Source organism: Colias eurytheme, chromosome 31 (genome assembly GCF_061535395.1).
Source record: "Colias eurytheme isolate Ceu_HAF_F1 chromosome 31, ilColEury1 Martin Lab GWU primary, whole genome shotgun sequence".
Taxonomy (NCBI): Eukaryota; Metazoa; Arthropoda; class Insecta; order Lepidoptera; family Pieridae; genus Colias; species Colias eurytheme.
The window spans coordinates 3,996,016-4,010,565 of NC_143010.1; the positions used below are offsets into that span (position 1 = coordinate 3,996,016).

The 14,550-nt window shown below is 37.0% G+C and overlaps 1 protein-coding gene across 1 annotated transcript in view; it reads left to right on the forward strand.

Annotated features, from left to right (window-relative positions):
* Cyfip (Cytoplasmic FMR1-interacting protein Sra-1) overlaps positions 1 to 14,550 on the forward strand; it is a 42,739-nt gene that overhangs the window by 26,624 nt on the left and 1,565 nt on the right. Inside the window, exons 12-28 of the mRNA XM_090118842.1 lie at positions 248 to 378; positions 1,270 to 1,440; positions 2,361 to 2,443; positions 2,988 to 3,130; positions 4,084 to 4,257; positions 5,209 to 5,347; positions 6,262 to 6,348; positions 6,794 to 6,993; positions 7,556 to 7,689; positions 8,484 to 8,675; positions 9,166 to 9,290; positions 10,035 to 10,113; positions 10,774 to 10,868; positions 11,989 to 12,167; positions 13,084 to 13,146; positions 13,543 to 13,690; positions 14,163 to 14,318. Coding sequence (XP_089974968.1) covers positions 248 to 378; positions 1,270 to 1,440; positions 2,361 to 2,443; positions 2,988 to 3,130; positions 4,084 to 4,257; positions 5,209 to 5,347; positions 6,262 to 6,348; positions 6,794 to 6,993; positions 7,556 to 7,689; positions 8,484 to 8,675; positions 9,166 to 9,290; positions 10,035 to 10,113; positions 10,774 to 10,868; positions 11,989 to 12,167; positions 13,084 to 13,146; positions 13,543 to 13,690; positions 14,163 to 14,318 — 2,299 coding nt within the window. The remainder of the gene's footprint in view (positions 1 to 247; positions 379 to 1,269; positions 1,441 to 2,360; positions 2,444 to 2,987; positions 3,131 to 4,083; positions 4,258 to 5,208; positions 5,348 to 6,261; positions 6,349 to 6,793; positions 6,994 to 7,555; positions 7,690 to 8,483; positions 8,676 to 9,165; positions 9,291 to 10,034; positions 10,114 to 10,773; positions 10,869 to 11,988; positions 12,168 to 13,083; positions 13,147 to 13,542; positions 13,691 to 14,162; positions 14,319 to 14,550) is intronic.

The following is a 14,550-nucleotide window of genomic DNA, read 5'->3' on the forward strand; positions in this document are numbered from 1 at the left end:
TTTGTCCTTAAACTATAAAATATATAAATCTCGTGTCACAATGTTTGTCCTCCTAAACCACTTAACCGATTATAATAAAATTCGCACACCATGTACAGTTCGATCCAACTTGAGAGATAGGATAGTTTAAACATGTAGGTACCACGGGCGAAGCCGGGGCGGACCGCTAGTACCTTTGTATTCCCATCATTACAATACCTATTCTTCCAGAAATCCGAATAATCTATATCTACTTAATATTTTTCAGTATTATAGTATCAGTTCGAGAAACATGCGGTGATTGGGCACGAGGCTGCGAACCGCAACAAGACCCGGCGCTGCGGGGAAAGAAAGATGCCGACGCTAGTTTTACTATCAAAGTGCCTAGGCGGAATGTTGGTAAGTGTTAATCCATACTAATATTATAAATGCGAAAGTAACTCTGTCTGTCTGTCTGTTACTCAATCACGCCTAAACTACTGAACCAATTTTCATGAAATTTGGTATGGAGATATTTTGATACCCGAGAAAGGACATAGGCTACTTTTTATCCCGGGAAAATGACGCAATCCCGGAAATCCCACGGGAACGGGAACTATGCGGGTTTTTCTTTGACTGCGCGGGCGAAGCCGCGGGCGGAAACCTAGTACCTTAATATATATACATCTCGTGTCACAATGTTTGTCCTCAATGGACTCCTCAACCACTTAACCGATTATAATAAAATTCGCACACCATGTGCAGTTCGATCCAACTTGAGAGATAGGATAGTTTAAACATGTTGGTACCACGGGCGAAGCCGGGGCGGACCGCTAGTACATATATATAAATCTAAGTTTACAAGGTTTGTTACATTCTCCATTAAAAAAAGTGGCATTCAAACTCAAATTACATTTATTTGCAAGAATGTAGTTACAAAAAAAAGTGTTATTACAATTATTGTAGGAAATTACACGCGAGGCCGGGTTAAATATTAGTTTGAATGTAATAAGAATGTACTGCGATTCTACACAGCTAATTGAAGTAGGTAGTTGTGTAGGTAGTGCGACATAAAGTCGAAGTAAATCTTTAAAAAATGTAATAATCCTTAAAAAAGGCATAATTTTCGAATAAAAAATGAATCGAGCGAAAATGTTACAATTACGTAACTGTCTTGTACATGGAAAGAAAAAGACCCAATAAATCATATACTAAAGTTCCATTTTGATTGTATGTGTGACTGTTTCAGAATATTAATGCAAATTCACATAAAATTTATGGAGCCTCCCCTTAAATAACTTTTTTTTACAGGCCCATCAACCACCCAACTATACATGGTGCGAACACAGCTCGAAGCCCTAATATCAGACAAGTCCGGGGGGCGAAGGACCCTACGCAAAGACCTAGACGCAACTGTATTGCAACAGATTGAGACGTTCCATAGGCAGAGTTTTTATTGGACGTATTTGCTTAATTTGGCTGGTTAGTGCTTGTTTATTGTTGTTATTGTCATCTATACAAATATTATAAAGAGGAAAGGTTTGATTTTTTGTTTGTTTTTTTGTATGAATTGAATAGGCTCCGAAACTACTTGGCAGATTTGAAAAATTCTTTCACTGTTGGAAAGCTACATCATTTCTGAGTGACATAGGCTAGGTTTTATCCCGGAAATCCCACGGGAACGGGAACTATGCGGGTTTTTTTTTGAAAACGCGGGCGAAGCCGCAGGCGGAATGCTAGTTTTTGTTATAAACCTCGTAGCGAATTATGAAGCCCACAGCCGGAGGCTCTAAAAAAAGATTTACTTTAAAACTACATTTAATAATTAAAAATAAACATTACGGCAATATTTCTAAAAATTAAATACTTACCGATGAAATGTTATTCCTTTACTAGTATAATTTCAACTTATGGTAGAATTTCCGCAACGGGAAATGCTGAAACACACTATGTTTACACACGCACGTCTCGAGAGCAACTGAACAGCGACGAACACACTGGTGGTGTGAAAGTCACCTGAGTGGCGACAAGGTCACGCGTGCTTACGACTTCTAGTGTCTTGTTATTTAGATTTCTATGGTTACATTACATGGATTTGTTCGAGCTAAATTTTTGGTAAAAATAAGATAACACTTTGTTTGATTGTTTTTGTACTTATAAGCACGACCATCAAAATTTATGACCCTATTGATTTAATTGATAAAATGAATGAATGAATGAAAAATACTTTATTGCATTGAAAATACATATATAACAAGACAAGACTACAGAAACAGAAAAGGGCGGCCTTATCGCTATGTAGCGATCTCTAACAGGCAACCCAACAATCAGAGGAAATATAACAAAAATGAATGAATAAGTCAATGAACGAATGAATGAAATAGATAATGTTTTTTTTCCAGATTCTTTGTCAAAATGCTGTGATCTTTCTCAACTGTGGTATCGTGAATTCTACTTGGAAATGACTATGGGAAGGAAAGTTAATGTGAGTTTTTTATTTTTGATTTGATAAAAATATTTGAGATTCAAAATAACATAAATGTTGAATTCGTGTCGCTCTTTGCTATTTAGTTTAAAATTTAAATATAATATGCATTTTGGTATCAATAATTTATAATTTGAGTTCAGGCTAGAATTGAATTTGAGCTGTATATATTTGAGTTTTATTAGCAACATTACGATATATTATATACTTAATACTAGTTTAACGCCCGCGGCTTCGCCCGCTTTGTCTAAAACCTAATAAATTATATACTAAAACATTCCTCTTGAATCACTCTATCTATTAAAAAACCGCATCAAAATCCGTTGCGTAGTTTTAAAGATTTATGCATACATAGGGACATAGAGACATAGGGACAGAGAATGCGACTTTGTTTTATACTATGTAGTGATAATTTTGACATTCACTTTAAGTTAATACCTGATATTTAATGTTGCTCTCAATTTTAGATTCCATTTAAGTGTAGTAATTTCGTAAAATATAGTTTGAGTTTAACTTGAGTTTGAGTTTGAGTACGCTTCCACAGAAATGCACAGTACGCCATCAGCACAACGAAGAATGTAACGATCTTATAACAATGGAGAAGCGAATACAATTCCCCATAGAGATGTCGATGCCGTGGATACTCACCGATCACATACTGAGGAGCAAGGAGCCGGCTATGATGGAGTGAGTGGGATAATCCATGTGGGATAACCCAAAGTGGGATAATCCAAAGTGGGATAATACAAAGTGTGATAATCCAAAGTGGGATAAACCAAAGTGGGATAATCCAAAGTGGGATAATAATAGTGGGATTTTTGTAAAAAAAATAAAATAAAAAAGTTGATGGGATCGGGTTTTCGTGTGATGGGATTAGGGTGGGATGGGTAGGATAATCTAAAGTGAGATAATCCAAAGTGGGATAATCCAAAGTGGGATAAACCAAAGTGGGATAAGCCAAAGCGGGATAATAATAGTGGGATTTTTGTAAAAAAATAAAATAAAAAAGTTGATGGGATCGGGTTTTTGTGTGATGGGATTGAGGTGGGATGTGATGGGATCGATGTTAGGTGTGATGGGATTGGTATGTGTGATGATCTTATTTATGTAAAATTCTAATTGCTTAGATATATTTAAGTCATGTTATTCTTACCAAGATTCAAATACACACAACCAAAATCTCCACTTCAATTCAATATTATTTTACTTACGCTAAATTTTAATTAAAAAGATTAATTATATTTTTTCCTGAACAAAAATCACAAACTATGTAATCATTTTCACCAAATTATTTCTTCAATTTTACATTATTTTATTGACGCTAAATTTTAATTAGGTAGCTATGTACACAGATTAATGACATTTTTTTCTTAAGAAAATATAAATCACCAATAAATAATAATCTATACTATTACATATTATAAAGCTGAAGAGTTTGTTTGTTTGTTTGTTTGAACGCGCTAATCTCGGGAACTACTGGTCCGATTTGAAAAATTATTTCGGTGTTAGATAGTTCATTTATCGAGGTAGGCTATAGGCTATACATCATCACGCTAAGACCAACAAGAGCGGAGAAATGCGGGTGAAAACGCGGGGAACAGCTAGTCACCAATAATAATTAATTATATTTTCTATTACAGATACGTCCTATACCCGCTAGATTTATACAACGATTCCGCCCAGTACGCGCTTACAGTGTTCAAGAAACAATTCCTGTACGACGAAGTTGAAGCCGAAGTGAATTTGTGCTTCGATCAGTTTGTGTACAAACTGTCTGAGTTGGTCTACTCGCATTATAAACAATTGGCTGCAAGGTGAGTGTAAATTCATCCGAAACGGTCGAGCCGGTCTCGAGTTTTACGCTGAGCAACATTCATTTTTATCTATATACGAAAACTAGTATATACAATTGTCGTGTCACAATGTTAGTTACAATACTCGTCAGTACCGTCTGGACCGATTCTCATGAAACTTTGTGTCTATTGGGTAGGTATGAGAATCGATATTAAATAATAAACCCGCTTAGTTCCTTTTACCGTTGAATTTCGAGGACCAAAACTATCCTCCCTATCTAACAAACTATATATGTAGCAAATTTCATCGTAATCGGTTCAGTTGCTTAGGAGTGATGAAGGGACAGGTAGACGGATTTACTTTCGCATTTATAATTTTAGTAAATTAATGCGAAGTAGAAGCCGAAGTCAATTTGTGCTTCGATCAGTTTGTGTACAAACTGTCTGAGTTGGTGTACTCACATTATAAGCAATTGGCTGCAAGGTGAGTGTAAATTTATCCGAATCGGTCGAGCCGTTCGAGTATTCCGCTTAGCATACATTCCGCGCATTTGATTATATCTGCTTATATACAAATATTATGAATGCTAAAGTTTGTGAGGATGGATGGATGTTTGTTACTCTTCCACGCAAATACTTCTGAACCGATTATAGTAAAATTTGGTATGTAGGTAGCTGAAGATCTAAAATAAGACATAGGCTACTTTTTATCCCCGAAAAAAAATGGTTGTCTGTAAAGTCGGTTTACTGACGATAGTTGAACGTGACAACGTCTTAAGGCCGATTGTGCTTCTTTGTCGCTCGTTCCGCGCTCTCGCTCGCACTTCAAGCCTTACATGGAACGCCTCAGAGCGAGGTAACGCCGCATGAGTCATGTTTTTTCGTGCGTGCAGCCGGCTCTATCGAATGATAAGACGTTGTCACGTCAAAAATTTGCTATCTGATTTCTAAACGAAATCTTCCGTTCAATAGTATGCTGCTCGATAAACGCTACCGTGCTGAATGCGCGGCTCGCGGAGCTAGCACCGGCTGTGGCGCCGGGCGGTACGCGTCACTGCTGCGGCAGCGCCACGTGGCACTGCTCGGCCGGCACGTGGATCTGTGCGCGCTGGTGAGTGTGTACAGACAGACGGACACACAAAACGAGACAGAAATAACAAATATACACACACAATATGTTAGATAGACAAACATACAATAAGCCGTAACACAGACACACACAATATGTCTAAATAGACAGAAATAACAAACATACACACACCTACACACGCACAGAACCCCATTTCTTAAATATGTGATAAACATACATAGTGAGTGCACACAAACAGATAGCATAATACACCGTAACAAAGACAGAAATAACAAACATACACACACACAATACACTATAACAGAGACACTCACAATATGTCATAATAGACAGAAATAGTAAATATGTATACACACACCTACACACAGAACCCTATTTCATAAATATAAAGAGTGATAAACATACACAGTGAGTGCACACAAACAGATAGCATAATACACCGTAAACGAGACGGGAATAGTGACAAACATACACACACACAATACGCCATAACAGTGATAGAAATAGTAACAAACACACACACACACGTCGAAAGAAAAATAAAGTTATCGATAGGGATAATATCTCCACCGTACGGGACAGTGATAAATAAATAGATATACTTACTTTGAAATGTAGAGTGCAGACATCGAAGGGTTGATAGAATAACACTAATCGTACAAATAAACGCATAAATTAAAAAAAATCCAACGAAAGAAAAAGAGCGGACATAAAACATAATATTGAATTGGACCACATAGAGTTGGGGATGAAGATGCAGACACAAACGTAGAAATAGCACACACAAACACAATAGGCAACAAACATAACACACACACTTCTACAAATATAACACACATAAACACACACACACACACACACACACAAGAATATTAATTACCAATGCCATATTATGTCGATCTATCTCTTTTTAAATCGATTTTCTACATTAACAGGTAGCACAAAGAATCAACGCGGATATGCATCGAGCGCTCGATGCCGCAGTCGCTAAGTTTGAAGCGGGAGATATTACTGGTGTAGTGGTAAGTGTCCACTCATTGATCATCAAACACAAACTCAAACATTTATTTATTCAATTAGATTTCTTCTAGAAGCACTATTGCATCAGGCTCATCTTTGTCAAGTATTAGAATTTTACATTTCTCATAGCGTTTTCGAGAGACACATCATAAAGTACATTATACAAGTTTAACAGATCCCAATTTTTATTTATTACACAGTAATTATTCCAGATTTAATCGAAATCGGTGCTATGGTTAAACCTTGAAGGCGAGACAGACACACTATCACTTACCAATCCGACTCATCAATTTCCAGTAGCTGATATTATGACTGTATTTTTTTGGGTTTGCTGCCTCAGAACTTCCGGCTTAATGCACCGATTTTTATGATTCTTGTTTTACTTGAAAGCTAGTGTTTTCCAGTTTAGTTTTTTTGTTAAAAAAATACTTTTATCTACATTTATAGGAGCTAGAAGGCCTTATAGCCGTGAACCGTCTCTGTCACAAGCTGCTCAGTCGCTATCTCACACTCGACGAGTTCGACGCGATATTACGCGAGTCGGATCACGGCGTTCTGGCGCCGTACGGTAGAATCACACTACACGTGTTCTGGGAGTTGAATTATGATTTCCTACCCAATTATTGTTATAATGCCGCTACTGATCGGTGAGATTTTTGCTTTTAAATGTTTTGTTTTTTTTTCTTGTTATAACAATGATTTTTTTGCTATTTCTTCAATTGCTTTAGCTTCATAAATTCTATACATTTTCCCTTCGCCTGTTTCTTTTAAATTTTGTAATAATTATAATGCCTAATTCATTTTCTTAATTTTGTTTGACCTAGAAATTTAATTCAGCATATTTTTGTTACATTAATTATTCCTTTCGTCATTTTCCTTCATCAGTCACATTTCTTACTCTGTCGCTATTTATTTTTTCTACAAGAAGCAAAATTCGTCTATAGCTATTGTATTTTTCTTACTGTTTTCACTTATTATTCTTTATATTCTTTTTATTATTCTTTATATGCCCTTTTTCAATATATTATTTACTTCTACTGGCTTCATGTTTCTATCTCTTTCAATTTTTTACAACACTTCGTATCTCTCGTGTATTCTGATCCTCAATAACTGTTTTATGCCCTTAATTATTTACTTCCCTTATATACCACGTTACTTACTCTTATTTTAAAATTATATTATTTATACAATACTTTATATCTCTTTTAGTTTCGTAAAATGTCGCGGCATTCAATTCGCGCCGGGAGTGCAAAGAGAGAAGCCACAACAATATGGTCACGCTATGTTGTGGGGTTCTAAACAGCTGAGCTTGGCGTATTCGGCACAATATGCACAATATAATGGTGAGTTTTATATATTCTTTTGAAATATTTTTTAAAACGTTTTAAATTTTTTAAAAAATTCATTATAGGACTTCTTGGAGAAATCAATTTGTACTACTTTTAATATTTCTGTACAAATTTTCGTTTAAAAAGCAACATTAGATGCCAAATCATTCAAAAATAAGATAAAAATAGAGCCTTGGGGAACACCCGATAGTTATATGTCAGTTGTCTTTAAATTTTCATATTCAATTATATGATAAATCGTGTTGCAAACCACTTATGTTTTAGTTCATGAACATTGAATACAAATTCTAAACTTCTTAACTTTTCACTTTTTGAGTAGAATATAAGGGATACACCTCATCAAAGGCCTATATCAAATTCACCTAAATTCCTTCTTTTTCTTGTTAATCTTTTAACACAAAATATAATATTACTGTACGCATATAATGAAAATTATGAAATTTTATGGAAAACCTCTGGAGTTTTTGAACAAGTTTCTATACGTTCTTAGTAACTTGTTAACTTTTTTCGTTAACACATCATTCGTCTGCATTCCCACGTTTATTATCTTATCGATCAGTTTTTTCGATTCATTCTTCTAGTTCTTTATATCTTGTTGATTAGGATTTATCTGCTAGTTTATTTATCATGTCTCTTATTTATTCATTCTTCTCTACGGTAAGGTTTCGTTGCGCAACATATGCACGCACTCATCTGCCTACTTTTAAAATTTATGGAGAAATATCAAACTTAACTTATTGACCAGTATTTCATTTTTCTCTTATTCATTGATTCTTTTTTTCGGTTAGGTTTCGTCGGCGCGCAACACTTGCACGCTCTAGTCCGTCTACTGGGCTACCAAGGCGTGGCCGTAGTAGTGGGCGAGCTACTGGGAGTAGCCCGCGGTCTACTGCACGGCACGTTGGCGCAGTTCACACGAGCGTTGCACGCGGCCATGCCGAGGCATTGCAAGCTGCCGAGATACGACTACGGGTCTAATGGTGAGACACCTGCTGCAGACACTTGTCCCATAGACACTTGTCCCATAGACACTTGTCCCATAGACACTTGTCCCATAGACAACTGCCCCACAGACACCAGCCCCATAGACACTTGCCCCACTGATACCTGCCCCATGGATACCTGCCCCACAGACACCTGCCCCGCAGACACATGCCCCATGGATACCTGCCCCACAGACATTTGCCCCATAGACAACTGCCCCACAGACACCAGCCCCATAGACACTTGCCCCATGGACACTTGCCCCATGGATACCTGCCCCACAGACACTTGCCCCATGGGCACTTGCCCCACAGACACTTGCCCCACAGACACTTGCCCCATGGATACCTGCCCCACAGACACCTGCCCCATAGACACCCCACAGATACCTGCCCCACAGACAAAAAATTCCCCAGTATTGAATTCATTTATGTCCTAACATATTATAATAACATATTAATTATTATTATATGTACTATCTCACAGGTGTGCTAGGCTACTATCACGCGCAGCTCACAGACATAGTGCAGTACCCGGACGCGCGCACGGAACTGTTCCACGCGTTCCGCGAACTTGGCAACATTATATTGTTCTGTATGCTGATTGAACAGGTATTTATCCTACATGTTGTTTAATGTTTGTCCTACATGCTGTTTAATGTTTATCCTACAAGTTGTTTAATGTTTGTCCGACAAGCTGTTTAATGTTTATCCTACAAGCTGTTTAATGTTTGTCCTACAAGCTGTTTAATATTTATCCTACAAGCTATTTAATGTTTGTCTGACAAACTGTTTAATATTTGTCCTACAAGTTATTTAACGTTTGTCCTACAAGCTGTTTAATGTTTATCCTACAAACAATACAATTGCTGTTTATCCGAGTGCCAGTATGACGGGAAATTATAATATTTTATTTTGAACCAATTTTGTCTGGATGACAATATTGGTCTTGGTCGTGTGACCGAACCATTACTTAAATATCATGAGCTTATGTTAGCGATAGCAGTTTCTATTCCTTAGCGTTATTCTATTCTCTGACATTAATCTCGGCCTGTAGATCGTGCCGTGTGTGAAAATTGTCCTGAAATATTTATTTATCACTAGGTTTCTGCCCACGGCTTCGCCCGCGCAGTCAAAGTAAAACCCGCATAGTTCCCGTTCCCGTGGGATTTCCGGGATTGCGTCATTTTACCGGGATAAAAAGTAGCCTATGTCCTTTCTCGGGTATCAAAATATCTCCATACCAAATTTCATGCAAAATTGGTTCAGTAGTTTAGGCGTGATTGAGTAACAGACAGACAGACAGAGTTACTTTCGCATTTATAATATTAGTATGGATTGTGTTTTAATTAACAGGCGCTCAGTCAAGAAGAGGTCACCGATTTGCTACACGCAGCGCCGTTCCAAAATATCTTGCCACGACCTTATACTGCTGGTAAGGATCCTACTAATAATATAAACTAGCTACGCTCCGCGGTTTCGCCCGCGTGGCTTCGCTCCTGTTGGTCTTAGCGGGATGATATATAGCCTATAGCCTTCCTTGATAAATGGACTATCTAACACCGAAAGAATTCTTCAAATCGGACACACATTTTCCCGCAAATATAAGGAGTTGTAATCTTAATAAATTTAAATGGAGGATTACTTCATTTCTGAAACAAAAATGCTTTTATACGGTGAATGAATTTCTGACATGTAAGATGAACGAGGACTTGGCTTAGGCTTAAGTATTGTATTGACTTTTGTATCTTTATTTATTTTAATAATATTATGTTAAAAAAAAACTAATTTCCGAACCGAATATTCGACCGAATTATTTGTTTGTAAAAATTTGTAAAAATTTATAATAACTGCTATAATTTTGTAATGGGATCTAGTGTTGTGTAATATACAATTGTTTATTGTAATTTACAATATATTTGCATGCTCAATTACGAGCCAGAATGTTTAAGAGTCTATGTAATATGTACCTGCCTAACATCTTTGTAAATCTACATCCTGCAAATAAAGAATTTGAATCACGCTAAGACCAACAGGAGCGGAGCCACGCGGGTGCAACTGCGGGACATAGCTAATATTTCTTTTTATATTACAGAGGGAGAGAAACCGGAGACAAAGCAAAAGCGTCTCGAGGCTAAATACGCCGCTCTGCAAATTGTGCAGAACGTAGAAAAATATGGAACCGCCAAGGTAATAATTCTCCATTTTCTTGTCCCATCGTCTCTTCGATCTTTATTTTATCTCTCTCAATCTGTATTTTACTGTCTATTTTTCCCAGATATGATATAGCTCATGTATTATTATAGGAAATTATTTATTTATTTACTATTTCATATATCTCATCAACTTTCCTATTATTACCTATTCAGCAGTTTTAATTTTATCTTCTCTAGCACAGTTAGCTCCTTCCATCTTTATTTTTTGGTCTGTATCTTCCCAAATTTCCTCCGTCTCTATTCTGACATCTATTTCTTATTCTTACACTAGCAAAATCAACTCTTCACCATTATTTAAGTGTCTTATGTCCATATTTCTCATCTCTTCTGTCTTATTACCACTTTTGACATTAAGATCAATATATGTTCCATTGTTATCCGCCTCCCTTTTCCATTATTCTAGTGTCTATTTCTCTCTCCTCATTATACCTCCCACTTCCCTTATTATAGTGTCTATTTCATCCTTACTGTCTTCTTTCCCATCTCTATTGTCTATTTCATTCCTAGTATCATTTCTACCTTCATATATCTCACCAACTCGTCATTATTATTATCCGCCTCCTTTCCTTATTATAGTGTCTACTTGCAACTGTTTTAGTGTCTATTTCATATCTAGTATCATTTCTTCCCTCATATATCTCATCAACTACTCTATTATTATCTTTTTCGTCGTTATCCACCTCCCGCTTCCCTTATTATTGTGTCTATTTCTCTCCCCCATTCTCTATTTTCATATGTCTCTCTCTCCCAGCAAAGCCAGCTCTCCCGGGAGGGAAATGACTTTTATCAGTGTTAGTCTCATCTCTTTTATCAACTCGTCCATTTTCTTGTCCCAACGTCTCTTTCAGCTCTCTCAATCTCTATTTTACTGTCTATTTCTCTCCCTCAAACTCTTTTCTCTCTCTCTCAGCAAAGCCAGTTGTCCCGCGAGGGCGACCTGCTCACCCGCGAGCGTCTCTGCTGCGGTCTCTCTCTATTCTCCGTAGTCGCTTACGAGCATGTCTCTATCTACCACAGTTTTTATCTAAGTACTACCTTTTGCTAAGTCTAGTGTCTCATAAATTTGTCTTTCTCTCTCTCTCTCTCTCTCATAGCAAAGCCAGCTGTCCCGCGAGGGCGACCTGCTCACCCGCGAGCGCCTCTGCTGCGGCCTCTCCCTGTTCTCCGTAGTGCTCCGCCGCCTGCGAGCGTGTCTCTCGGCCCCGCAGTGGCCCGCGCCGCCCGCACCGCACCACGCGCCGCTGCACACTGACGATACTAGCGAGTTTCACAGGTATTTATATGCGCTGACATGAGACACATGTATATGTTACAGTCAACAGCCTGAACCAGTTAATATCCTTATTGACGGTTATTAAGGTTATTAAGGTTATTAGACTAAGGGCGTCGGTTAATATCCTTATTGACTGATTTTATCAGATAAAATCAGTCAATAAGGATATTAGTAAAACTCGCTATTGTTTTACTTGCCCATTACAGAAAGATTTAAGTGTTAAAATCTATTCAGTACGTTGTTTAAAACCTATATTGACTGAATGTCTGCTCTTTAAATAAGTCAATTAGCTTATTGACTGAGGGCGTCGGTTAAAATCCTTATTGACTGATATTGTCAGATAAAATCAGCCATTAAGGATTTTGACCGACGCGACGCCCTTGTTTAATAACCTTATTGACTAATTTTACCGGTCAATAAGGTTATTGATTGGTTAAGGGTTTTGACTGTAACATATACATATAAACACACGCACATATAGACGCACTAGTCACAAATAGATACTATTCGGGTTGGGATAAATTGCATTACATTAAAAATAGGCATATACATAGCTACAGATTATACTTTTCACCGAACTAAAGTTGTTTCATGTGTGCTTGCACACACACACATGTACACGTAGTATTGGCATGTATATTTGCACACACGCGTCTATAAGTGCACATAAACACACAAACACACACGTTAATGACTATACTAGCAGAGTTTCATAGATAATATTTATACATACATACAGACGTAGGCACATACGTGTAGTGTGCATGCAATTTAAGTTGAATTTTTACAGTTAAATATAATATTCGGTAATATAAAATGCATTTCATTGTACTGCTAATTTTGTTATACATTTAAATATAAACATATTATTTAATTCAACGATACAGTTTTTAATATATTATCATCAATATTTCAGATTGTGGTCAGCTCTACAGTTCCTGTACTGCATTCCAGTCGGTGACACACAGTTCACTGTTGAGTGAGTGTCTTTTTACTAACATTGTTTATTGGTGTCCCCCAAGGATCAGTTCTAGGTCCTTTGCTATTTGTTATCTATATGAATGAGTTATTTTCTGTTTTTAATAATTTGAAATTAGAAATTGGTTCACAAATACAAATTAACCGGAGGAATTTAATATCACGCTAATTTATCTAATGCAACTGCACTACATAGTATAAAATAAAGTCGTTTTCTGTATATCTATATCCCTATGTATGCTTTTATCTTTAAAATTATGCAACGGATTTTGATGCGGTTCTCTTAATAGATAGAGTGATTCAAGAGGAAGGTTTTAGTATATAAATTATAGAGGGGAAAGCTAGTTGAACTATAATATTACCTACTCAAAATTTCTTATTTAAATTTTTATTTTAGGGAGCTTTTTGGCGAAGGCCTACACTGGGCCGGGTGTACTATAATAGCCCTTCTCGGACAACAGCGCCGTTTCGAAGCCCTAGACTTTTGCTATCACATCTTGAGGGTCCAACGCGTTGATGGGAAAGATGAACTTGTTAAGGGCATTGTGAGTATGAATATTGTTTTATTTTATTATTTAGAATGTATTTTTTGTAGATCTAGTCTTATATATAAAAATGAATCGCAAAATGTGTTGGTAAGCGCATAACTCGAGGACGGCTGAACCGATTTCGATAATTCTTTTTTTATTATATTCCTTGAAGTACGAGGATGGTTCTTATGTAGAGAAAACGTAAATATTATGTACCACGGGTGAAGCCGGGGCGGACCGCTAGTTTTTAATGAAAATGTTTTTTTTGAAGTCTTCTTTAGGCGCGTTGAGAGTAAAATTTCAAGGTCGCGTCATGGCAATACTGTCACGTCATTGAGTAAGGCGACAATTTTTCTGGCATTTGCGCACGGCAGACACGTTTTTTTATTATTTAGATAGGTTTTTAGGTAGATTTATTAAAATGTGTCCTTTTGGTAGTTAAAGCGTGTTTATTTAAACTATATTTATTGCTTTTTATCTTTTACAGCCGCTGAAACGCATGGTCGACCGGATCCGGCGGTTCCAAGTGCTAAACTCACAAATTTTCAGCGTTTTAGCTCGACATTTAGCGGCGGCTGACGATGAGAGAGCGGGAGTCGAACATGTGCGGTGTTTCCCGCCGCCGTCTACTAATGCGGCATAGGTAAGGCGAAAAAATGGGGAAAAAATACAAAAAAATGGAGGAAGTGGGTAAAATATGCATCAAATAGGGAAAAATGGTAAAAAATCTGACAAAAAGGGGAAACAATTGAGAAGAACGTCAAAAAACTCGAAAATAAAAATCGAGAGTTAGTTATCGCTAGGTGAGAAGATAAAGCCAAAAGATTAGAAAAAAAATTGTTGAAAATGAGGGTAGTCGGGTTATATTAAATATT